The sequence below is a fragment of the Xiphophorus hellerii genome, chromosome 19 (genome assembly GCF_003331165.1).
Source record: "Xiphophorus hellerii strain 12219 chromosome 19, Xiphophorus_hellerii-4.1, whole genome shotgun sequence".
Classification (NCBI taxonomy): Eukaryota; Metazoa; Chordata; class Actinopteri; order Cyprinodontiformes; family Poeciliidae; genus Xiphophorus; species Xiphophorus hellerii.
In genome coordinates this window covers 26,300,406-26,327,443 of record NC_045690.1, presented here as the reverse complement: position 1 = coordinate 26,327,443, position 27,038 = coordinate 26,300,406, and the positions used below count along the sequence as shown (strand labels likewise).

The 27,038-nt window shown below is 40.7% G+C and overlaps 1 protein-coding gene and 1 long non-coding RNA gene across 2 annotated transcripts; one reads left to right on the top strand and one right to left on the bottom strand.

Moving 5' to 3' along the window:
• Positions 1-1,549: 1,549 nt before the first annotated feature.
• tyro3 (TYRO3 protein tyrosine kinase) lies at positions 1,550-27,010 on the bottom strand. Its single transcript, XM_032547456.1, has 19 exons — positions 26,781-27,010; positions 23,299-23,482; positions 18,873-18,973; positions 18,607-18,777; positions 15,969-16,055; positions 14,952-15,067; positions 14,678-14,858; positions 13,336-13,478; positions 11,720-11,858; positions 10,769-10,892; positions 10,545-10,639; positions 9,121-9,216; positions 8,396-8,476; positions 7,900-7,992; positions 7,698-7,819; positions 7,508-7,617; positions 6,818-6,977; positions 6,571-6,707; positions 1,550-5,893 (listed from the first exon to the last, which is right to left on the bottom strand). Exons 1-19 carry the CDS (start codon positions 26,842-26,844, stop codon positions 5,431-5,433), a joined length of 2,667 nt encoding a protein of 888 aa, XP_032403347.1. The 5' UTR covers positions 26,845-27,010; the 3' UTR covers positions 1,550-5,430.
• On the top strand, positions 9,134-12,054 carry LOC116709109 (uncharacterized). Its single transcript, XR_004336819.1, has 2 exons — positions 9,134-9,242; positions 11,715-12,054. It is a non-coding gene; the product is annotated as an uncharacterized LOC116709109 (long non-coding RNA).
• Positions 27,011-27,038: the final 28 nt, after the last annotated feature.

Here is a 27,038-nt window from a genome sequence, read left to right as displayed (position 1 = left end):
TCCTTGGCTTCCTGTGGCCCATGTTCGGTGTGGTACACACATTTTTATAGAGTTTTCCATATTCTGCTTTGAGGCATTTTTAAATTTTCTGTCATTGTCATTTTTAAATCAACTCCTGACAAATATATCTTTCACCCTAAAGGAAGACTGACGTCTTCTGTCTGTTTATACATTTGTGTAAATAGGTATTTAAATATATTACAATTAAAGTTTCAAAACTGCTAAAACCAGGGATGCACGATATATCTACATTACCATTGCATCGGCCGATGTAGAATATCGACATGAGCACGATAAGTAGGAATGTGCAGATGTTAATTACCAATATTCATTTCCATCCTAGTGTAAAAAGTACTTTTTGGCATGGCGTCACATGGTTTGGAGGCTGCTTAACTGAAGCAGAAAAACCATATCAGTGGTGTGGTTGTTTATTCTTTATGTCAGAAGGGCAGGGAAAAATAAATATCAGCTGTAACAGCAATATCAATACTGGATATCAAGATCAGCCCAAATTTTCCCATCGGTACATCCCAAGCTAAAACTTTGCCACAACACCTTTACAGATTTATGTCTCCCAAAGAAACTGGGTTGTCATATGGTTTACCTGGTACATGAAGTCATACTCGATACCAACAGTTCCTCCCTGGACTCACCAGGACACAGCAGGCGTCTGCTCATCGCTGCCATCTGGCCACATACAAGGCCAAAATACACTAAATACAATGGCGGAGCGAGCAGAAAGGACTTCAGATTTTTGAAGCATAAAGTAACCCCGTGCTCCCTCTCTCTTCCACCGCACACTGCAGGTCAGCTGGCTGAATGAATGGTCTTAAAAATAAGACAAATTTGGCTTTTAACAAGACTTACAATATGTGCATGTGAACGGCAAAAAGGAATAACACATTTTGCAAAAATTTTTTTTTAAAACCTTGATAATTCTATTTGAAGGGGTGTGCATAGACTGGCATAATGTCATAAACACGACATAGCACCTGTTATGAACATGGAGTCTTCATGAACGTTTATGGCTGTTGTCATGGAGTGTCATTTGGTAAATAATGACACTGTTAGTGCAAAGTTTACACTTTTAATGCAACTTTTAGTACAACGTTGCATTAAGTGTCATTATTTACCGAATGACACTTCATGACAAGTCATAAACATTCATAAAGACTCCTTCATGTTCATAACAGGTGTTATGTTTATGACAGCACTATGCCAGTCTGCTGCACACCCCTTCAAATAAAGTGTTACCAAAACCTTTCTACTTTAAAACCTTCACCTGAATTTAATGTGTATGTATGAAAGTTAAAACAATATTCTAAGTGTAATAAATGTAGAGATGACTTTGCTGCAGTCAATATGTGGTTGTACATTTCAAATAAAAGATGAAGTGTGTGAATACTTTGATAACATGATTTATAGTTATTTTATCTATGGATGTGTTAGTGTCATGGCACACTTATTATCTCACACCTACAGTTCAGTACTGATGTAAGGGTCGTACATCGTTAGTCTGCTGCTGCCAACAGAAATCCTCAGACACCAGTGCCACCAGTAACACTTTATTTTTTACAAGTTCAGCCCACCTCAGTATTCCCCACAGATCTGAAGTCAGTGATTTACAGAAAGGTTAAGAAAAGGCAGTTAAAACCTCACAATGCAGCACATTATTAGGAAAACCTAAAGCAGCTACAGTTGAAGCCAGAAGTTTACATACACTAAATAAAAACACACATTTTCTTCCCTCACTGTGTGAAGTCAAATCAGACTAACCTTTTCTTGCTTTAGGTCAGTTAGAATTACCAAAATTATTTCTATTTACCAAATGCTGCAAAAACAGGAGAATGAAACAGAGATTTATTTATTAATATCTTTGAAATCAGATGTGTACATACAGAATGATTACTATCTCTTCAAACAAGAAGGGAAAGCCCAGATGATGATGATGGTGATGATGTCATGGCTTTGGAAACCTTATTTGGAGGAAACCAAGGCCGACACTTGGAAGCCTCTACACCGTTCTAACTGAAGTATGGGGGAGGCAGCGTCATGTGGTGGGGCCGTTTTGATGAAGGAGGAACTGGTGCGCTTCATAAAGTAATGGCATTATGAATAAAGAACATTAAAGATGTCAGCCAGGAAGCTAAAGCTCCAAATGGACAATAACCCAAAGCATCCGGCCAAAGTGGCTTAAGGACGACAAAGTCAATGTTTTAGTGTGACCATCAGAACTCCAGTAAACTACTGTGAGAAACCTCTGAGAGGAAACCCAAGAGGTTTGACTCAAGTCATACACTTCAAAATACAATTATCCCTGATAACGGAAATGTAAACTTCTGAATACGAAGAAAATTACAAAATAATCTCTAAAAACATTTTCCTCACTTTGTTTACTGGCAATTATCAAGTAGAATTGTGGTGATTCTGATTAGGCTAAAACAAGAGATGTTTGATCTGATTAAACTTCAGACAGTGAGAAAATGAAAAATTTGTCCTTTTATTCAGTTATGTAAACTCATGGTTTAAATTTTAAGAGTTCAGTTCACCATGATCAGCAGACTGCACACGCTTCAGGTTAAAAACATGTCTAAAACCATTTCACATGTGCCACATCATGTCCCAGAGGGGCTAATAAAGTCAACACCAACGTATTAACATTAGCATGTTAAATGGAGCAGCACATTTTCACCAAGGCAACAACTGCTGGTTCATCTTCTACTCACCTGTAGCCTTGACTACCAGACCAAACAGTTTAGTCCCCAGGACAAAAGGTCTGATTTGGGAGCTTTGGGAATGCAAATAGCCTGATTTACAAGATGCTAACAGCTAGCAAGAGAGTTTTGATTATTGTGAAATAACCTGTTTGCAAAACAAAAACTCTTAGTTTTAAAGAGGGGATATTATGTATTTTCCATGCACATACACACAAGTAACTGTTAGCTTCAGTTGAAAAATGCTATATATAGCAAACATAAAACAAATTTGACTTTGAAGTTTAATGCCTTGAAATTAGGCCTCTGTCTCTTTAAGAAGCTCCTACTCTTTCCAACACTTCGCCCTCAGAAAGTCATCACAACATGGCTCCTCTGTTATGCTCTTTACAACCGTTCTTAGGAGTGTTTCACTGAGAAGTAGCTCCTATGATGAGCTCAGTGGATGTGCGGTTCCATCAGGTGTTTGCTAATTGCTGCCACTAGACTGAAGGAGCTGAGGGGGGGAGTGGTGCTCTATGAGGAAGAGCTTGGCTGGAGACTGCAGCTCAGAGGAGGAGCTTAGTGGAAATAGGCGGAGCATCCCCGAATGGTTGCCATGGGAGATTAAAGGATTTCTTAAACATGCCTTCAAGAATCAAAGCAATGCTCCAGGTATGTTTTTGATGAGGGAATAACATTGTAACATGAAGTACAGCTCAAAACAGTTGATTTTACATAATATCCCTTCTTTAAAGGCTGATATTTATTGTAATCCTTGCGCATGTCATTTATTTTCCAGGATTTTATGTGACATGTCAGACCTTCACTGCCTTCTGCTACACAATAAAAGCTTACCCAGAGTTCTTAGTGCTGCCATAATTAAATAGCTTTATTGACAACTCATTGAAAAACAGTGTTACTGTCAGAAATGTTACCAATAAAACCATTAAAAGCTGTTCCTATGTACAACATTATTGCTCTTTACCTGTTGCTAACACTGAGGCACGTTCTACGCCTGCTTGTTAAAGTTCTGCATGTCAAACTGGGCCGTCCCATCTGACTGCTGAGTTATCACTGACTATGCATTTAATACCATCTCTCTCATTGCCTAGATCCTGCAGTGTGTCACTGTGGCAGCAGCTGTTGCCTCGTACTCCAGCCTGATTAGCTGGTACGCTGGTTAACAAGGAAGAATATAAAAAACATGACGACGCCATTTCCTCAGCTTGTTTTCTTGTTGATAATGAGGAAGCTCAAGTGCAGAGCTGTGCAGCTTCCCTGTATGTCCGCATGTCCCAAGCCTCTCCTCCAGTAACATTATTCTCCCAGCGGAAACAAACCGGTTCATGTAGAAAGTTTTCCACACCGAACAAGTCATGTTTTTACAGCAGGACAATCCCTGTGTCTTCTGCAGAGGATTTGCTTTGATCATTCCAAGAAGGAGTCGGTAAATCATCAGCGGAGATAATATCAACTCCCATCAGATAATACTGACTTCACTTTTGTAGATGGACTCCAAACCGTTTTCAATACCCGCCTACGTCTACGTCTCACCCAAATGCAGAATCCTGGAACAACCCAGCTTCACAGTTCTTAAGAAAAAAGAGCAAGTTTCACAATGTCACCAATAAAGAGGCTTAAATCGTTTTAAATTATTGTGTAACGTGGAGCAAAACCACAGGGAAAAGTCCAAATGTTTACCGTCAGTATCACGGTTTACCAGTGACAGTTACCCTCCACAGATCCACAGATCACAGTTCTGTGGCCGATTTCTTCTCTGGAGTTTTTACACGCTTATCCCGATTTCAGTCATTTCTAAATTGCTGTTGTAGCACTTTTTCTACCCTCCCTGTCATCACGAGTCATTATTTAAATTAGCTGAGTTCTGCATGTCATCAAGCTAACATTTTTTTACCATTTTTTGCTAAAAAATCTTAAACTTGGATTAGGAATTAGCACCAGTTATCGTAGTCATGAACGGAATATTGTAGAGAAAACTCTATGGCTTTACTATTTACAACAGACACGGAAAACTCAAAAAGATCAACGGAAACCATTTGCTTGTTTTCTGTTCAAGCGGTCTGCTGAACATCTCTCCCTCTATGCAGACATTGATGAATTGTAAAAAAACACTGTTTCCTTATAAGTAGCTTCTTCCACCTCTGTGCTTCTTCACTCTTCACAGTGACTGAAATCAGCTAATTTTGAGTTCTTGCCACAAGTAACGGCCTCCACATCATGGTGCATTTACTGAACCTAAAAAGATGTCGTTTTTTAGCCAGCCTCTGGTCAGATGAAAATCATCCGACTCTGAGAATCACCAGCTGATTTCTCTAGTAATTATTTCACCAAACGTATAGCGGGTGGTTAGCGGCTCTCAGAGTGAGAAATGTTTTCAAACTGTTTATTCCTATTATTGACCTCATGATAAACTAGCGAAAAACTAAGGTATTTAAGTTAATTTTTTCTGCCTCAGAAGCTGGAACCAAAGAAATATTTCCTCCTTTTACAAACAAATCTCTGAAACGACTCAGAGATTCTGAGCTCCTCAACCACTGACTCACTCAACAACATGCCAGGAATGTGTGCTGGCAACAGATGAAGGTCACTTTGCCTGGGAGAGTTGGTCCATTAGTACCTTACCTGGTCTCTACCGACTGCAGCTGCTCTGAGAAATAAAGTGAACAGCCGATCAGGAGAGAGGAGCAAATCTGGGCCATGCCAGGTCCATCGATCAAACGTTAATTACAACGTCATCGTCTTCGTCCCGTAGCTCATCAACTGGTCCGTTTGCTAAATCCCCTCTTCTTTCCACCGAGCCCACCTCCTCGGCTTCTTCAGCGATAGCTCCACAGGGCCCCATGATGTACCTGTAGTCCCCTCCGATGGCCAGCGCAGCCCCAGAGCCCACCATGAGCCAGTCCTTTTCCTCGTCCTCTGCCCGGCGCTGCCAGGGGACGCTCCAGCTGGAGCCCTCCACTGCGGTCTCCGGTCCCAGTATCCCCAGGACCCCCACGGCTCCTTCCTCTCTGTCCGTCTCGCTGTTATCCTCTTCCAGATTGACGTAGAGCAAAGACTCCTTCAGAGGGGCGACCGGGGACAGGGCCAGGTGCAGCGCCTCCAGTTGAGCGACCAGCTGCGGGAAACTGGGACGGCATTTGGGGACTGGGCTCCAGCAGCTGTGCATGATCTCATAACTAACAGACAGAAGACGAAAAAATAAAAAACTGCTGAAATTCAGAAAATGCATTAGAAAGGTCACTGTAAAAGCATTTTGAAATGTTAAAGCCACAGTAAGTAGCTTTTATGAAATACTGTATATGTTTTTCACATATTTGTTAAAACTGTCACCATATTGTGACATGGTATGAGACAGATAATATGTGAACAGATCGATCTCAACCTCCTCTATGAGGATCCACTATTGTTATCTGAACAAATTATCCACTCCCGGTCAGAAACAACCAATCAGAGCCGACCTCATGTTCTCCCTGCTCATCGTGCTATTGGCAGAGAAACAACTTACCGTTACAGGAAAACTATTTACACACCATCATTGGTGGCCATGCTTGCTAGCATTAGCATTCACAACAGGCTATGCTAGATGAAAGGTAGCAGAGAGAAAGGGAGAGGGAAGGAATCAGCAGCGCCACACGGAGGGTGATTGACAGTGCTCAGATCCTTCTAACTCTGATTGGTTGTTTGTAGTTTGTACTGGCAGAAGAGCTGCATTTATTCGCAGATCATCCATCTCATACCAACAAACATGTGAAAAAGGGGGGCGAAATGTGACACAAAAGTTCACCTCTAACACTGTATATGATACATCATAAACTTAAATATTCTCAACGTCTGTTGTTGTGTAAAGACTCACATGTCCTCTCTGCAGTCTGCAGGTTTCTTCAGACGCTCTCCTTTGATCAGAAACTCATAGATCTCAGAGTTTTCCACTCCAGGATATGGAGTCTGACCCCGGGTCATGATCTCCCACATTGTTACACCAAACGCCCACTGAAACAGTTAAATAAATACATCTGCATAAAACCACAGTTAATCCATAAGTTAATAAGTTAGCCTTTTGCGTTGTGTTGATAGCAATGTGTGTGTGTGTGTGTGAGTACCACATCGCTCTGAGTGGTGTACACGTTGTCTGCCAAGCTCTCTAGAGCGATCCACTTGACAGGCAGTTTGGAAACGGAGCCCTGACGGTAATAATCTCCACTATAGATCTTCTTAGAGAGCCCAAAGTCTGCCACACACACAGACATGTTCTCGTTCAACCTGTAACACACACACACACACACACACACACACACACACACACACACACACACACACAGTCATATTTTCATGACTTGTGTGGACTTTACATCGACTCCCATTTATTTTCTACAGCCTAACCCCAACCCTAACCATCGCCACATTTTTTTTAACTCAATAAATGAGGAGTTGATTAAAACTAAAGTTACGTCAGAGGGACTGCATTTCAAATGGACTCCATTTCAAGTGAGGTCACTAATTGTGAAAAATAAATGACCTAATTAATATTGCAATTGCTTAAGTGACGACAGCATCAACACCAAATTTAATCCAAGGAAGAAAGAAAAAAAAAGTAGTCCTGCTTTTCTTTTACTTCTCTACCTTTCCACAGACGAAAGATGGAGTGCTACACTGCTTTTTAACTTTAATCCATTTTTAAGGTGATAAAGATCATAAAATTATCAAAAAATCTTTTAGGTCCAACTGAGACCAGTGTTTTCTACTGGAGTTGGTAAATGTCAGCTAAACCTCAGATAAGTGTTCTGACTGACATGCAGTTTCGGGCGGCCAGGTCTCTGTGGATGATGCTCTTGCTGCTCAGATACTCCATCCCCCGAGCGATGTCCAGCATGAACTGCACCAGAGTCTGGAGAGAGAGGTCCTAAAGCAGAGACAGTATGTTGTCAGGAGTTTATCAGGTATCAGGTGCAAGCATGAAATTATTCATAACCAGTTGCTTACAAATGGGTCATCCCCCAAACGGGACAACAGCAGGAAGGTGTGCAGATCCCCGTGCTTCATAAACGGCAGGACCACCATTGGGATTGGCAGCCGCTGGGCAGGACGCCGGTGCAGACTCACTCCTGTTGCACACAACAGACTGTGAATTGGGCTTCCTGACAGCTTGTTGAAGCATTCTGTGTGTGTTTTGCTGGTGTGTTACCAATGAGCTTGATGACATTAGGATGGTGGAAGTCCTTCATATATGCAGCCTCCTTTAGACACTGTTCAATGTCACCTGAAGAGGTGATGTCAGCTGCACAAGAAAACACACACATTTACATGCTGCAATGTTTTGACCCTGACTTCTTTGACATGTCACAAACACTCTGGCCAGCATGATTGTTGAAGTCTGGAAGAAAGTAGATAATGAAAGGATGGGAAAGCCTCACTCGAATGTAAGTAGCAAATTTCGTGAGTCTTCGCATAATAAATTTGGAGGCACTTTGGCCAAGTTAGTTCAACACATCCTCCATTTGGAAAACACTTCCACATTCCCCACTCACAGCAAAGGACTCTCTGTTTGTCTGTCTTTAAATACCAGCTGAAAATGCTGCTATTCAAACAAGCATTTCCACTTGGATTAATCAATACTCTCATTTTTATGTTCTTTTTTTCTACTTGGGAAAACAGGAAATAGAAATCCCATGATGACTCACATTTCAACACTTTGACAGCCACCTTCTGCATCAATGAGTCATCAGTCTTCAGAATGGCTTCACGCACTGAGCCAAACTCACCTGTAAAGGTTAACATACACACAACAACATCCAGCTTCTATATCACATCATTCCATTTCTTCACTCAGTTCATGAATTTTCCTGAACTGAGGAATGTACTCAATGTACTCAACAGAATTTCTATTTTGTTAAAGGATTTGTTAATGGTTTTTTTACTAGTCTTAGAACTAATATATTTAAACATATTTGTTGAATCTGATATTTTTAGTACACAAATTCTTTTTAGACGTTTTTGGATTCAAGTTTTTTCACGTTTTGACTGCTATATTAACTTGCTATCACTAGATGGCAGCAGTGCTCAAATTAATCAACAGTCTACCTGTTGAACCCAGTAGAAGAAGTAGCCTACACAGAGAGTACACAGCTGCCAGAGAAGAGCTGTAGAAGTTTGTGTCAGTAAAATGTATTTATTTTTTAAAAATGGCGGCAGAGGCTAGAAATGCAAATATAACGAAGTATCAGGGCAAGAAGACTAAGATATTTTATTTTTTATTTACAAATATTAAGGTGATAATATTAGCAGAATAAATATGAAACGATTCTGGTGTTTTTGTTCCCCTTAATTTTCAGCTCATTTTTGTGTTGCTTTACCAAACCAAATATTTGCTCGGATTGCTACTGACTGGTTTATGTGGAGGCGTTACCTTTTCCCAGCATGTGGCCCAGAGTAAGAAGTCTCTCTGAAATCAACACATCCTGCAGCTTGTTCTTCAGCTCACTGCTGATGCAGAGACTGTCCACTGAAGGAAGGAAGACACAGTCAAAGGTAATCCCAACCTGTAATTATCACCTCAGTTTATAAAGTGTTACATTTCAACTTATCTCCTGGTGAGCAGAGGAGAGAAAGGAGAACCAAGATATCATAAATGAGTAATCGTCATATTGCTTCAACTTTAGCCTGATGACAGACGTAAATTGCTGGAAGAAAATATTGGCTACTTACAGAATTAATCTGTTTTTAGGTTTTTTTTTGCCACATGTAAAGGTCAAGAAAATTTTAATATCAGATAAAGATAACCTTAGTAAATACAAAAAGAGGTTTCCGAAAGATGAAAGAAGCCTACCTGGCTTTATATCAAAAAGTCTTCACCTTACTTGTTTAATCATGAATAATGTGTAATTAACCAATTTGTCTTTTCATCTCATTGCTGCTAAAACCGCAGAATCACAAAATCACCTAAATAGAATCTGAAAACAAACTACACATCATGTTCCATCTGAAGAAATTCAAAAACAAATCAGAAATTAACTCCCTGACATCAATCAGTCTGGAAAGGTTTATAGAGATGCATCTTAGGCTTTGGGACTAGAGAGAACCACTATCCACTGATGGAGAAAACATGGAGCAGTAGCAAACGGTTCACCAAAATAACTGCAAGAGAGTAACTTTCTGCAACAGGCCAAAAAGTCCAAGTCCACTTCTGAATAACGCAGATGACCTCAGAGATACCTAGAGCTACAGTTCAGGAAAAACTGAAGCCGAGCCAAAAGCAAACTGAAGTGCCATGCAGCAAGATCCCCAAGTGTGATGTGAGACCCAAACCTGCCTGAGGCGTTAGAAGCCTACAGGACGCCGCCATCAACGCATCGGGCGGTAACGGCTAGCTACAACACCTGATTGCCATGGTTACGAAGCTGGGCTCTGAAGAGCGGCTGCTGATCTGAAGAATGACGGTGATGCCGTTATTTACCAAAATGTATGATTAGAGGCGTGTTCAGTATCTATCTCTACTAGAAAGATGGTTATTTTCCACATACACAACAAAAAATTCATCAAATCATTTCATGTTTGAAAGAAGGAACTTGACCAACAATGTTCATATGTCAGTAAATTCTGATTTTGATCTGAAACAGAAAAAAGAAGTCTATTAGCGTCTCAGCTAGCTAGCAAATGTCCCGACAGCAAATGCCTCCTTAAACATTTGCTGTTTAAGGGGGCAAATGTTTAAGGTGGGAAAGCAACTGCTGTGGCAAATACTTTTCCACAGCAGTGTCATTAGTAAAGAGACATTAAATGTCTGTACCAGCTCCGAGCAGAAGAAGGTATTGTAGGAAACCGTTCACTCACAGGTGGACTCGTGCAGATCAGCCACGTTTCTGCTGAACGACCGAGCCGCAGTGAAGAACACCGAACTCTCTGGACCAGGAGCCTTAAAGGCTGAACTGCAAACAGACACAACGCAAAAACCAGATCAACTCTCTTCCTCTGTGTGTTCAGATTCAAACAAGACATCTCACTCACTCACTCACACACGCCCGCACACACACCCACACACACATCAGGCACCATACCCAAACTTTGTTTCCTTCTCTCTGCGCTGAGCTGCGATGGTGAGCAGCAGCCCAACGATGGTGGCCACCAGCAGGCCGAGCAGCAGCCCCACCCACATGCGGCTCCGCTGCACCTGGACAGGAGCTGACGGAGCAGCAGGCGGGCAGACATCAGTCCAGTTTAAAACAGAATGGAACAGAATAATCCTTCACAATAATAATTAAAATCTACTCTCTTAAATAGACGAGAATCCAACAGGAAATCATATATAGTAAGGAAGGTTATTATAGTTAACTAATGAAATTACAAAACCGATAATTAATGGGGGGGAGGGAACTATAACTGACTGGAACTATATTGTGTGTTTATAAAACAAAACAAAAGAAAGAAAATATAAATATGAAATCCTTTGTTTTTGTATTTATGAATGTACTTATTTGCATTTCAAACTGATGTGAAATAATAATTCCCCCTCCCCCACACAAGCAGTTTACATCAGCTGTCAGCAAATGATGTTAGTCCATATGTTATGCTAGTCCACAAAATAGTAACAGCAAAGGTTGGGAGAAAACACCAGAGTCAGTTGGTTGTTTAACAATAACTGTAAAAAAATCTTTTGAAAAATGTTTCTTCTGGTTAGTATTCATTATCCAACCTATGTATACATAATCACAGTACAGTACGTTGACCTTTTTAAATCCTGCACCTTAAAATTAACCAATGTATGAAAAATTGAAATCTAGTACTATAGATAATACCAACAAAAACTGCAGCAATATTTAACTAATAAAAAGTAGCAAACATACTTTAAAAACTAACTGAATCAGACCAACTGAACTGTACTGAGAAAAACAAAACTAAAGCAATCCTGATAGGAAGCAAACATCTGTTTAACAGGAAGTCATTCTGCTGCCTGAGAGGAAGCATTCATCAGGTGAATATCGCCTTGGTTAAACCCCCTGACAGGTTACCTGAGGCAGGCATCACCAGCACCGGGGGGCTCCAGGGTCCACAGCCAACCGCGGTGCAGGCTGCCACCTGGATGGAGGCGTTGAAGAAACGGGCTGCGTCCAACATCGGAGTAGAGTTCTGCTTAAACAGCAGAGGTTCCTGGAGACACACAGTTGGAGATATGAAGAACTGTAGCTGGTTCTGGAACCGCTAGGACAGAACAGGACCCTCCATCAGACCCTGAATGCCCCCCAGGCCATGCAGGTTGATGGCAGCGACAGGGAGCTGCTGCTTGAGTCTGTCCTGATTGCTCTAGATAATATCCTCTCTGATCTGTAATTTAAAAAAACAACAACAAAAAACACCTCCAGTTCCCTCCAACTCTAAGACACGAAATACTTACACAATCACACCTGGCTTATTACGGATTAACTAAACAGCTTTAACAGCAGCAAACAGAAACAGATTTAGTGAAATCAGATTAAGAAGTAAAAACGCTAACACTTTATCTGAGGGGGTGTGCATAAGACTGACATGACACTGTCATAAACATGACGCAACATCTGTCATGAACATGAAGGAGTCTTTATGAATGTTTATGACTGTTGTCATGAAGTGTCATTTGGTAAATAATAAATCTTTTAAGGCAAAGATGACTCTTAGTTGACTTTTAATGAAAGTTTTAATGCAACTTTGCATAAAAATGTAGTTATTTACCAAATAATGCTTTATTGACCCGCTTAAAGCACTTTTAATCCAACTTTCAATGTATATTTGCATTAAATGTTATGTCATGAGTCATAACATGTATGACTCATGACATAAATGCCAGTCTTATGCACACTCCTTCAAATAAAGAGTTACTGTAAGAACTCCCCAACAGGACTTGCTGCAGTGATTAACAGAGAAAGTGAAAACAGTTTACACTTAATGAAGCAAAAGAATCAGTGGGTACATCTAATAAATCAGGGAGTGACATTCCCTCCAGCCTCATGGAAACACTGGGATCAAGAATGCTCATTATGAACACACACATATCACTCAAAATTTTCATCAAATCAGATTTATCTTTCAGATTAGTAAAACAAAAAAACAGAAAAGGGTGAAAAACCCTGACAGGTGTGTGTCCATCCTATTCTTCCATTGTAAGGTAATTTTATTTATATAGCACATTTTCAGCAACAAGGCAGTTCAAAGTGCTTTACATAAATTAGAAGGAAATACTAACAAAATAAATCAAAGGAAAGAGTAAAAAGAAAAAACAAAAATGTATAAATGAGGCCTTGGTTCTCCATTGTAGACAGAACATCAATGATTTTACTATATATTAAAGCTGCAGTATGTAACCTTTATATAATTGTTTTGAATGTTATGAAACAAATAATCAAAAAAAGCTCTTCTGGTTTTTCCCAGTGCTAACAAGAAACAACCAATGAGAGCCAGGAGGTGGGTCTTAGCGCTGTCAATCAGGCCCGTGTATTATCTGTCTTATATTAAATTGTCATGACATGGTGACACAACATATTCCTTATAACATTTACATAGTGCAGCTCTAAATGTTGAAAACAAACCATGAGGTGGTTTGTTTTGGTGGTGGAGTCATGGACGGTGTGCTGTGCTATGATGGAGCGTTCACCTGAGGTTCTCCTCCATGAGTCCACTGCAGCTTGTAGGCCAGCAGTTTCCCCTGCAGCTCATCCTCCTTCAGCCTGGCCCACTGCAGAGACAGCTGCTGCCCTGACAGCTCAAAGCTCAGGTTCCTGGGGGCCACAGAGGGCACTGCAGACAGGGCCACACAGTTCAGTCAGCACCAGCTCTATTTCTTCTTTAACATCGTTACAATCTCAGCTGCCATGTTGGCGGAACAATCCAAAGCTGAAAGTGGGTCACTTCAGCTCTAGTCTGGCTGGACACGGTATTCTGGATTTTTCCAATTCTATAAAATCTGACTTTTTAAATGTTTAGACAAAATGGACTTCAACCATTAAGCTACTCTACACGGAGATCGCAGGGCAACAGCAGCGCTAACAGAACAACTTCAAACGGCAACTGTAGAAGCAGTTTTGCTCAAAGTACTCTCTCTCTGGAGGATCCAAAGAATGTGACTCACTTTCTGTCAGTTTAAAGTCTATAAACAGCTTCAATATGTGCAAAAAACAAACTAAACTCTGGGCATGTCATCCAGAAGCTAATGTTTCTTTTTTTATTGTCATGTTTTTTATTTCTTTACTTTATGTGTATGATTTCCATCATACACATAAAGATCAAATTTTGCTGGATGATAAATTCTCCCTCAAGTTATTGCGATAAACGATAATATGGTAATGAGACCATACAGCTTATTGCAACAGGCCTGCATGTCGTCACCGCCGTTTTTTGCCGAAAGTGATTTGGTTTTTCCTAAATAATCTTTTGGCAAAAATAGAGGTGGCCTTTTTTTTTTTTTTAGGAAGATGATGATATGTTGTCAATATCACGTTTTATTATTTTATTTCCTAATAGTTTTTAGATCTAAACAGTAGTTTAGAAAAGCCTGCATAGGAACAAGCATCTACACCATAAGCACCATGACACAGGCATGGGAGTGCTGCTTTGTTCAGTCTGTCTATGTTATTGTGCGTCTGTCTCTATCAAATACTAATAATAAATAACATGTTGGTCCATATTCCTGCAGGTGGCGCTAAAATCACTTTAGCCAGCCCTTATAAATGGATTGAGGCCACAAACAAAAGCTCATTGTACAGAGAGGACTGGAATCCACTGGAGTAGGTCCAGCTGGACCAGTGCACACGCACACACACACACGCACACACAAATACACACACAAACAAACACCCACCGACCCAGAGGGTTCAGCTCTAAGCAGGGGACCAGCAGCTCCAGTGTTTACTGATGAAACTCTGCAACAGGCCCTGAGCTCAACACCTGGCTGTGAGCAGCAACCAGCTCAAACACACATCCACCATCAGCTTCTTCACCTGACTCCGGGGTGATGAAGGTCAGCCACGGGGAAAACGGGGAGGCTCCCACCTCGTTCACACAGGAGACCCTCAGGCTGTAGTTGGAGTGACTCCTCAGGCCTGTTAGCGTGTGGATGTGAGGAGGAACCTGCACCTCCTGCTGGGGGAGGTTCCACCGGCGCCCCGACACCCGCACCACCTGCAAGGGAGGAGCAGGGGCAGCTGCACAACCACTGACAATGTACCTCTACCTTTCTGTGTGTGGGTGTAGGGGTGTATGTGCGTGTTTTACCTGAATCACACAGGTGGACAGTTGGGAGTAACCCATGAATCCTGGTTTCCATGACAATGTAACGTTGTTGTCTGTAATCCTGAGAAGCTGCAGGTCCACCGGAGCTGCTGGCAACACTTCAGCAGACAGACAGAGAGGCTGATTGGTGCGTCATTTATTTATATAGAACATTTCAGCAACAAGGCAGTTCAAAGAGATTGTCTTTTCAAAGTAGTACCCCTTGCTCCCTCTTTGTGTTGTGTTTTTGTTTTGTTGTAAATGTAAACGGTAAAGAGTTTACTGTGATCAATTTTGTAATTGATCACAGACTGGAAACTATGAACCTGAGGTGGAATCAAGCTTTTGTAATCTTCTCAATGCTTCAAAACTAAAGAAATAAAAAACATATATCAGTCATCAGTTATGAAACAAGCAATAAAGAATACATTTAGTCAAATATAATCAAAATCATCAAGCAAATACACAACCAATAAGCTGATTGATGTTCCAGTTCCTGCTTATCAAAGAACTCTAAACAGGTGAGTTTTAAGTCTTGATTTAAGGGACTCAGTGTTTCGGCTGTTTTGCAGTTTTCTGGAAGTTTGTTCCAGATAAGTGAAGCAGAAAAACTGAATCCATGTTTGGTTCTGGTTCTGGATGCAGAGCAGAACCAGAACCAGAACCAGAAGACCTGAGAGGTTCTGGAAAGTTGATACAACAGCAGATCTTTAATGTGTTGTGCTGCTAAACCCTTCAGTGATTTATAAACTAGCATCAGAATATAAAAATCTATTCTCTCAGTGAAGGACTTCAGAACTGAGTGCTCTATCTACTTGCCAGCAGCAGCATTCTGACTGATTTCTTTAGGCAGACCTATGAAGACACTGTTGCAGTAATCAATGCGACTAAATTTAAACACATGAATGAGTTTCTTTAGATCTTGCTGAGACATTAATCTTTTAATCCTGGATATGTTCTTCTGGTGACAGAAGACAAACTTTTTTCAGGACAGAGTCCCTCACTACAATTAGGACACACCTTTAATGTGGACGGTTCCGGTTCTGGACACAGAGATTCCTCTGGCGTTCTTCGCCTCGCAGTAAAACTTGATGCTGCTGTTCACACCTGCACCCACACACACACATACACACACACACACACACGGGACAGGAAAGAGCTGGAGTTTTAACAGCAGCTGAAGGAAAACGAGATGAGCTTTTCACATTTTGTTTTTATAAAAAAATTAAAATCTGAAAAGTGCGGTGTGAATCTGTATTCAGCCCACCTCTCCTGAATATTTTATGGAAGAACTATTTGCTGCAGATCTTCACCATGGCTTTCCCCAGATTCTCAGCTCAGTTTAGGTTTGGACTTTGACTAGGCCTTTTCAGCTCATGCATTTCGTGTTTTTTTCTATGAGAATACGCTTTGATATAACCCCTTATATTAGAGCTCTGGCTGCATATACTATATGAAGGATTTTGAATTAATATGAGTTACAACAACATTTAATTAAATAAAATTGCTTAGAGCTGCAAATGTCACCTGATCTGTTGAAAAAAAAGACGGTAGCACTTTATTTGACAGAGTGTGCATAAGACTGACATGACGTTGTCATAAACATGACATAACACCTGTCATGAACATGAGGGAGTCTTTATGAATGTCTATGACTGTTGTCATGAAGTGTCATTCGGTAAATAATGACACTTTAGAAGTGCTAACTTTATATTATTTTGTAAATAATAACACTTTAATGCAAAGTTGGCACTCTTACTGGACTTTCAATGCAACTTTTAGAGCAACTTTGCATTAAAAGTGTCATCATTTATCAAATTCATAAAGACTCCTCCATGTTCATAACAGGTGTTATGTCATGTCCAAAGAGCCACTTGTTTCACTAGCAGTAGGCCAGACGGTTCTTGTGTATGCATTTATCTTGCCACCACACACGATGTGTCCCATAAATGGATTATTAAAAGCTTCAGACAGGATTTCTATCTGAAGCCAATCTGAGCTGCAGGGATCCACAGCGTCATCCCTGATGGGTCCCTCGGTCTGCATGATGTTGTTCGCTCTCTAATGTTGTCTAAAGAATCTCTTAGGCCAGAAGCAGAAGAGTAAAGACTCAGATTAAATAACACAAAGCAGGAGTCTGACTACAATTAGGTTCTGAAGGCAACTGGTAATACTGGATTTTACTGAATAAATAAAGGTGAGTAGAAGTGCGAGTCAGACTTTTTAGGTATTTATTTGTGAAGGATTTTACTAAAACTTAGTGTTGGTTTGCTACATAAAAGGCCAATAAATACGCTGAAGTTTGTGGTTGTAAATGTATTTAGTGAGTGATGTAAGGCCCTGTCATTACAATCTACATCAACAGGCAGGATCAGCTCAGATGTCAATGTCCCAACATGCCTTACTGACAGGAAACACTCTGGGTGTGTATGTGCAGGTGTGTGTGTGTGTCACCTTGTGTGTAAATCATTGACAGGTACAGAACAGAGAAGTGTATTAAGGCCTGTTTTTTCCAAGCTGCTTGGAGTATGGAGCATGTGACACATCAAATTAGAAATGTTCAACAAAGAAAGAGCAACTAAAATTTTGAGATTCTGCCTCAACTTTAAACTGAAACACTTTCCAGTCTTTTATTTTGAAGTTCTGATGTGGAGCTCTGTATTGTAGAAGTGACCATCAGATTAAATCCAGTCCACCTGACTCACAGCATCAGCTTTTTTGAGTCCAGTTCTAGGAGCTAAATATGCAGTCACTGCATAGTTAGGTCCGTTGTTCTGAAGGTTCATTGTTGTTGAATTACCATGCAGAATGATTAGAAGCAGATAAATTCGTTGCAGAGTTTAGTTTAAACTATTTAGAGTAAAAAGCAGTTTTCTCAAGAGGAAGACTTCCTGTTTGAGCCCCCACTCCATCTGTCTTAGTCGTTTTCTCCTTGGGCAAGAAACTTCAGCCATCTCGCCTGCTGGTGGTAGTCAGAGGACCCCATAGTAGCCATGGCTACCATCAGAGTACGAATGTGTGAATGATTGATTAATTGTAGTGTGAAGCGCTTTTGAGTCCTCTGACTTGATAAAGCACTTTACAAGAAAATGTGAAGCCATTTTCCAGATTCTCCTACCTAAACCAACCTTTACATATAAGTATCCAACTTAATCGCTACTACCAGAGCGATTCTGTTGGCTACTTTTGCCATGATAGCAGATGCAGCAGTAAAGCGGTTTGTGTTGGTATGCAGTGAGCTGTATCATTAAAGCAACTGGTTTAGCCAAACGTCTGGTACAAACCTGCAGACATTTCCATTAGAAGCCAGGTTATGCCTGGACATGCCTACGTGTTGCACTGTTCACTGCTACACTTTTAACCAGACTGAAGCAAAGTTGTGGCTTCAGCAGGCGCATGTTGAACATGCACCCAGAGGGAACCTGGACTATTATTGCGATCAGTCAATTCATTTCCATCAGAAGCTCTCAGGGTCCAAAGACTCCGTCTTCATGCTGACTGGTTGTTTTCTAATTTGACCAGATTAAAGCCCTTTCTGTCCTACCATCCCAGACACTAACATGTAAAACCCTACTGGAGATTTGGTCAGATCAGACCAAGATGGCGCCTTTTCAGGAACAAACACAGGAAGGGTTTTCACTCAAGCAGAGGTTCTGACCTGGGACATGGAGGACAGAGGGGGATTGTTGGGGTCCTCCCTCCTGGACTCCTCCCAGCCACCACAGAACTTCCACAGGCTCAGGGGGGCCGACAGCGGCACAAGAGAGGTCAAAGGGGATGCTGGGGAACGTCGCCACATCCTGAGGTTCCTGGATGAAGTGAGGGACGCCTGTGGAGGAGGCGCAGAGGAGGATGACCACCAGGGGACTGAGCAGGAGCAAACGCAGAGACAGATTTACTACCGCAGCGTGTTTACAGCCTTACCTTCAACTGTTATCCAGGCTCGTTCAGAGGCGAACATCTGACCGTGGGACTCCACCACACACCAATACTGACCAGCATCCTGCTGCTGGACTGACTTCACACTGCAACCACAAGGTAGAACGTCACAACCACGGACAGGCTTCAGCATTGCTGCCTCTGCAGGTCCAACAGACACGACAATCGGCTGACATCACCTCTACAAATGGACAACCAACAACAACCTGCTGGACCAAAGCTCCTTGGTGGAGGAAAACTGTCTTCTGATGGCATCTACACCAATATGGGTTTTCAAATAAATAGTAGTGGTGAGACTCAATTAATATTTTTTATTGAATTAATTGGAGGGTCTGCAATTAATTACATTTTAATTGAAAACTACTGTATATACTGATAATGTAAATAGTATTTTCAAAAAAAAACAAAAACGTTTTTGCCGCTAAATTATTGACAAACAGACATATGAATTAAACAACTGAGATCTTTGTTTTTAATCATTTATTAAAAATATTTTTAAATAATTTATCATTATTTATAATATTTATCATCATTCATTATAAGAATTAAGCACAATTCTTATAATTAATAATAATAATTATTAATTATTGTTAATTATTAATAATTATTATTAGTAATTATTACTAATTATTACTAATAATAATTAGTAATAATCATCAGATTCTAGCCATTCATCTGTCCAGTGGTTCAGGAAGCCTTGATCATTCATTTAAATTCTTTAGAAATATGGACTGTGGACGCTGACATTAGCGTTGGAGACTTCTGTATTGCTGCTACATGTTCAGCATTGGGATGCTAGTTTAGGCTAGAATACCTTCACTGGTAGGTTAACTCACTTATCATATTAATAATCTTTCCCAGCGTCTCATCAGATCAATTTTTTAATCAAAAACTTAACCCCCAGTCAACCAAGAGAACTTGTTTTGTTGTTGTTTGAGAATGTCGCGTGTGCATCCGATTTAAGGGTGTACTAGAAACATATGAACACAAAGGTTCCGGCTGGAACCTGTTAAACCTGCTATTTGTCCCAGCCCTTGCAAATAGAAAGCTAAAAATGAATGTTGTACATACTTAAATATGGTAAATGACTTGCACTTGTACAGCGCTTTGTTACATCCAGAGGTCCCCAAAGCAATTCGCACTACATTCAGTCATTCACCCACACTGTTGTTGGGGAGCTACTGGACAAAGAAGGGATCGAACCAGCAACCCACCGATTGCGGGACAAACTCCTTCAACCGTCATCATCATTGTGCCTATAACAGGCTGGATGAAATAGACATTTGATCCATCATTGTTTCATCTCTCTGACAGAAAATCTTATTAAATCTTAAACACCATACAGGAGTTTATGGTCAACCCAGTGACCATGCTAGGTGCCCAGTCTCTATGGCTACAAATCAAGGTTTATATGCGCATGTGAGGCAGTTGGAAATCTCCAACAATAGCGCTGTGTATTACAGACAAGTGTCTCTACTGTGGTCTCATCTGTTCCACAAGCCTGGTTGATCAGATGAAACTGTTGCATGCACCTTTCCAACAAGTCAGGCTTGTCCTACGTGTACTGCCATTATTTTTAGTCTTTAACATAATAAGTGGATCATGTGCTACCTGAGATAGAGTACTTGGGTTTTCTTGTGATTTCTTTGAGAATTGCACACTTTCCTACACAATTCTGCTTGATTCTCGTCTCCCTTCAGTGCGCTGTACGTACGTCACGGCCAACAGAGGCCACGCCTCCAGGAAGCAATCGCTTCTCCAGACCCTCTGAACCAAGGCCTAGTACAAGCAGCTGATTTTGACCAGGCTAGGCTGGGATGTCCTCTCCTTGGAATATTGCCAATAATGTTTACTATTTGTGAATAATGTCTCTCTGTAGAATGATGGACTTCAGATTGCTTGGAAATGGCTTTATAGCTACTTTATTGATTTATGGGAGTACTACCATAATATCAACATTGATGTTTTCCACCTTGGCCTTATGTTGTGTATGTAGGTGTTCTCGTTATTGATGGTCAGGTGATCAAGTACATTTAACTATATACTTTTAATGACAGTGTGGATAATGTTTTGGATGTTTATGTACATTTCACTTTAGATGCAAATAATGGAAACACTAAAATCATATTGTTTTTAGTGTTCCCCAAAATATAACCCCCAAACATTCTCTTTCTTTTGACTGTCTAATCTTTAGGGAAAGATCTGTTTTCAGATCAAAAGAATACTTTATGTTTACTAACGGGGTTATATTGTGGAAAGACCATGAACATTTTCTTGCTTCTAAGCAGAAAGTAATCAGTAGAAAGTGACTGAATTTCCTCACTTCAAATAAAAACTAAAGAAGGTTGGATTTTCTGAGTGGCTCATGCAACTGCTTCTTTCTAAACGTTGGGATCGTTACATCAGGCCCTTTGCTCTGGGGAAGCATTGGAACAGTGTACTGCTTCCCGAACCATTCTTCTGTTTGTAATGGCTGCTGACAGAGCGGGACCACAAAGGTCTGAGCCGAGTGGCCCAGTGGGCCACAGTGTGCTGCCAAGCATGCTGTCCTGATTGAAATCTGCTTTCAGTGGGAGACAGAGCTCTGTGACAGGACCTCAGCACACTGAATGAGAAATAACGACCACTTAAAATTAAACATGAGTGTATTTATTTCTTATTTGTCCAAGATTTTCTACTCTGCCTAATACCCAATAACATAATTTTTTTTTTTTTTTAATCCGTCTTTCATTTCACTGGCATAGAATAAATCACAGCTTTTAGTCAAGCAGATCCTGATTTAGAACTGAAAAAGTGACAGATTTGTACAGAAATCCTGCAGCATGAGTCAGAACTCTGACTCCTTGTGTCCTGCACTTCTCTGCTACTGCTGACAAATTGATGCAACAAATTCAGGCAAAATGAAATCTTCTTAAAGTAGAAACTGCTAAGAATAACAAAGTATCCGCCTTTTATTCACTTTTCTTTTTGAATTGTAGTAAAATGGACGAAAAACATCCAGGGATTTTTTGCACATGCACTAAGAGCAAACAAGTGCAATCCATTTTAGATAAAACGTTTTGGTGTTAGGATGAGGTGGTGCTTTTGGCCATGTCAAAATCGATGTATTTCAATCGAAACTTTTTTTGCTTCACAACACGACGTCACCACTGGCACAAACTACGAAGAAGACAATGGCAGGAAGTAGTAGGAGGATGACTTATCCAATTAACAAACTAATTAAAGTATGATTTAAATTGCGTTTCATATTTAGCGGAAACACAGCAATTGTGAAATTCTGTTTTTTCGATATAAGTGGAACATTGACAAAGTTTGTGACGGAAACGCAGCTACTGACTCCTCTTGAATTTAAAAAAAAAAAAAAAGTCACAGACCGGCTCTGTGTGGTGTACCGGTTTGGCCAAAACACTGAGAACTGGCAAGATAGATGTCCTGACTGTGATGAAGACAGTTTTAACCATGCTAAGGCTTGACCGTAATCTAGAAACGTGTCACCTAGTTGGCAAAAAAAACAGCAACACCATTTTGTGTTATCAGTTAATTAGAGGTTAAATTTTAATCTGCCGTTGAGAAGAGCCAGGAGGACAAAGTGTACAGGGAGGCGTGGGAGAAGTAGAATGATTAGTGTTAAAAACAAAAAGTGGCCCAGCCTCTATTTACGGCTGATCTGCTGTTTAGCCTTCAACAGAGCAGAAAAAACAGCAGCAGCATTCACAGACTCACTCAGAACCAGAGCTTACAGCCACGGGGAGAAAAAAAACATCAAAATCCCTGTGACACATTCAGACATCTTCCCTGTTTTTCAAACCCGAAGCTTGAACCTGTTGACACAGTGCCGTTTTCATTTTCACATTTTCTCATAATAATCCCACAAATTTTAATATATTTGACTGAATTTTTCTGTGAAAGATGAAAGCAAACTAGTGCATAATTGTGAAGAGGAAGTAAGAGGATAAAGGATTTTCAACATTTCTTTTACACGTAAAACACTGAAAGGCACACGTGTGTTTTTTCCACTCTGATTCCTTTAAATAAAAAGATATTCATGTGGAAAAACTAGGAATTGATTCGCCTATCACATAAAAACAATATGTATGGCTGTAATGTGACAAAATTAGAAAAAGTTTAAAGGATGACCATGTTTTGTAATTAAATGCAATACGGACACATTTGCAATAGGGGTGCACTGATTTACCAGCCAGCTGACTCGGTGAGCTACTTTCTATATTTAGTAACATTCAGACCAAAAAAAACAATTGGTATTGGCCACAATCGGAATGGGTAGATCAGGTTTCTTGGTAATCAGCGATCGCCAAGAAAGCAACAATCGGTGCACCCCTAAATTTGCAAGGCACTGTGAACTCAACCATGTTGGCGGATCTCAGTCATTTCCAGTGTGGTGCTGCTGGACCTGTGGGACGTCTCCCAGTGCTGCTCTCCCAGGATGAGGAAGACCTGATCCGTGCTGTACAGCTTCTCCCCGTCCTTCATCCAGATGATGTCCGGCTCGGTCAGGCCTTCCACAGCGCAGCCCAGCCTCACCTGGTTCCCCTGAGACACCGTCTGATTGGACGGGTGCTTCGTGAAGAGCACGCCTGCAGAGGAGGGGGACACTTTCTAAACCACTCCAACACTACTATATACAGTATATACTGTATATATATAGATATAATTTGGGTTTTTTTCCACAGATGAAAAATTATTCATTTTTGCTATGTTAATAAGAATGACCTGGAAGTACATCTGCTCCTACAAGCTCAGAGGACTTCCATTTGTTTCTATTTCTTAATTTTACTGATTTCTTTTGCAACATGATGGATAAATGCAGGAGATTTGCACATTTCAAGTCCCAGAGTTTGTTAAAACTGTCACCATGTAGTGACAGTATAATATGAGACAGATAATCTGAAAAGATTGATCTCCTCCACTTTCTCTCAGAGCTGCTAATGCCGTCTGAAGAAATGCACCAAAAACAACCAATCAGACCAAAAACAACCAATCAGAGCCAGGAGGCAGGTCTTAGTGCTGTCAGTCAACCTCACGTACTCGCTGCTAAATGTGCTAACAGCAGAATAACAACTTATCTTTACAAGAAAACCGTCTGTTGGTGGTCATACTAACTAGCCTTAGCATTCACAATAGGATCTGCCAACAGGGAAAAGCTGTAGTGGTGGCATAGAGCAGAGGGGAAGGAGATGAGCAGCACCACACAAGAGTGTGATTGACAGCACCAAGACCCGCCTCCTGACCCTGATTGGTTGGTTAGATAGCACTGGGAGAAGGCAGAGGAAATTGATTTTTTTACACAGATAATCTGTCTCACTGTCACAATATAGTGACAGTCTCAACAAATGTGTAAAAATAAATAAATAAACAAATTATAGAAGTTACATACTGCAGCTTTAATGAGCATTTGAGGCAAATCAGCCAACATGCAGTGGATCCTATTTGCTGATTTCTTGTGGAATGTAACAAATTGTGAAAAATTTGCCTATTTCTAGATTTGTTTTGTAGAGCATATTTGAAAAATTACAAAAAAATAGCTACATGACACATAATTGGCTGGCATTTGCAGCCAATTTTCTTTGTTTCGGATTGGCTGTATTCCCAAGAGCAGAGATAGGGAAGCATGTAGAGGTTAGCTCCTGTGGTAGTGCCAAGATGGTTTCCACTGTTCATATTAATAAATATTAAGGTATATTTGGTGTTTAACCTATTTAAATTAAACATTTTTCAGTGTTTTTAGAACAGGTCCCAAGTATTTGAAGGTTTGAGTTCATTGCAGGCCGTTTAGCTCCCTAACCTCCATGGATACGGGCTCAAGCCACAAGAGATGACTGAGGTTGAGGTCAGGACTCCATGCAGGGCATTCCATCCTTTCCACTCCTCAGTTCTACAGCTGGTCCCTGATAAGCCCCACTCTGTGGAGGACTGACTGTCCCAAAAATGTTTCATCCCAAGTTTTTCTAGAAAATTTCAGAGATTAATCTAAATTTTTCTAAGTTTTTAGACTGAAATTTACTTCTCCTTTTATTCCCTTTCTACAAAGGCCCCAATACGTCGTCGTATAATTTAGTTTAAGATTTGCTCACGTTTGTAATAGAAGCGCAGCTACAGATAACCTTTTTGAAAACCATCAACAAACCGGAGGCATTGTTCAGATTCATTGACCAGTCTCCTTCAGCAGCTAAAGTTGAGCTAAATCAGGTTGCTGCGATAGTCTACCTTTAATAAAGCTACTGAGTCTGCTGAATCCACTCCATACAGTCACTGTCCTCCATTGGGAACCCCCAACTCTGTCGCAGTTAAACCATCTAGCAGCTCATTTGAAATATGTCGTCCTTCATCCACTTTGCACAATGCACCGATGATGCTAACACCGTCATCGATCGTTGCTTCGGTCTTCTTGAGTTTGAAAGGCCTCCTAACATACTTCTTGTCACTGTGTCCATAGAGCTCCGTCTTTGTCTCATTTGTCTCCTGAAGCCACGTGGTTTGTCCATAAGAGCAGCTCATCAGTCCATGTGAATGTAAAGTTTACTGTGGACAGTCTGATGATCATCCACAGACCGTCCACAGTCTGTGCCTCTGGATATTAAGATCTAATGTCCAGCGGCTTCCGGGTCAGGTCAAGCTTGAGCCTTGCTACTTCCTGGTTTGTTCCTAAAAGAATTTAACCCACTTCCTGTCATCTGAGGAGGGGAAGTTTAGTTCTTCTTCCAGATCTCTGGAAAATGAGAATACATCTGTAGAACTGGTCTTCATGGGCAGTTGCTGGGACTGATGATCTTCAAAAGACTTCCTTTGTGTAAATCTACCAATATGTTTCTCTTGCCTTCACAGAGTTCCCTACACGCTCCTGTTCTTCTAAGTTTTGGTCGACCCAATGTTTTGTCATGCTGGCGAAGAAAAACACCTGCATTTACTCCTAATCTTCCAAAGTCAATGAAAATAGAAAAGCATTTGTGCCACTCATTCAAAGATTTCCATGAATGTACAAATTTAGGCCGTGTGTAATGGAGAAATTCCGCTTTAGGTTCAAACCATAACACACAGCTCACAGAGAAAACCTGAAAAAACAATGGTCTCCATAAAGTAGTACCAGTTTTTATTAATATTAGATCTAAAGTCCAATCTGACAGATGCAAATGTTGAACTAATTTTGTTGAACAATAACTTACATTCTTTAAAACTTAATTTATCTCAGTAACGCTATTCACAAAGTCATTTTGATGACTTTTCTAATTTTTGGAGAAACTTTGGGGTTTTCAGAAGATGTAATAATCACAGTGAACTATAATAAAAACACTCACGCATCCTTCTCTGCGTAATGAATCTGTATAATATTCATAAATTTTTTTAAAGAAATTGAATTAATGAAATAAATTTGATAAGTTTGATAATATTCAAACTGCTCATGAAATGATTCAGTGACATGAATCTGTACAAAGTTCAGATCTTTCATAGACAGCTGTCCGCTGGTGTACACAAGAAGATTAGACTCCTGAAAGACTACATTCTGACTTCAGAACTAAATCTCAGAAGTTTGACATTTTCTCAGAATTGACAAAAAAAAAAGTCAGAATCCTTTTTTTTCTTTTCCCAGTGGCCCTAATCCTCTTCCACATCTCGGTGGATGTTCCTGTTGGACCAGAGGTAAAGTTTATTGTGGTCCAGTAGTTTTACAGCCTCACTCCTGGTGTTTCTACTTCATTTAAGGAAAACACCATTTAAGGAGAGGAAAGTTCACTTATTGTCCCTCCCCGGTCCAACAGGTGAGGCTGAAAGTTCGTCCTAAGCATATTCACCTGACTGTTCCCATAGGGGGGCACCGAGGCTGAGAAAGTGAGGGAACCATTAGCTCTCCCAGCTAACTGACTCATTAACACTCACCGCTCCCACAGCTCCCAGTAAGAGTCCGCAGAGCAACAACAACGACCCACAGCAGCGGCTTCATCTTCTCATGGTCTCAACGGGCTCCTTCCGCTCCGCTCGTCCTCATGGTTAATAAAGCCTGACTCTCCAGCGTGTGAACGGAGGAACACCGACGGAATGACCGGGGGAGGGGAGGAAAACACTGGAGGAGCCGCGGAGCACAGAGGAGACCCGGGGGAAAACAAGCTGGTGGTAGAGCTCCTCCTCCTGAACAAG

Coding starts and splice junctions, on each gene's coding strand:
- tyro3 (XM_032547456.1), bottom strand. CDS start 26,844: ATGAAGCCGCTGCTGTGGGTCGTTGTTGTTGCTCTGCGGACTCTTACT. Junction 23,483..26,780: donor TACTGGGAGCTGTGGGAGCG/GTGAGTGTTAAT, acceptor CCTCCTCTGCAG/GCGTGCTCTTCACGAAGCAC. Junction 10,640..10,768: donor GAGAAGGAAACAAAGTTTGG/GTATGGTGCCTG, acceptor GTCTGTTTGCAG/TTCAGCCTTTAAGGCTCCTG.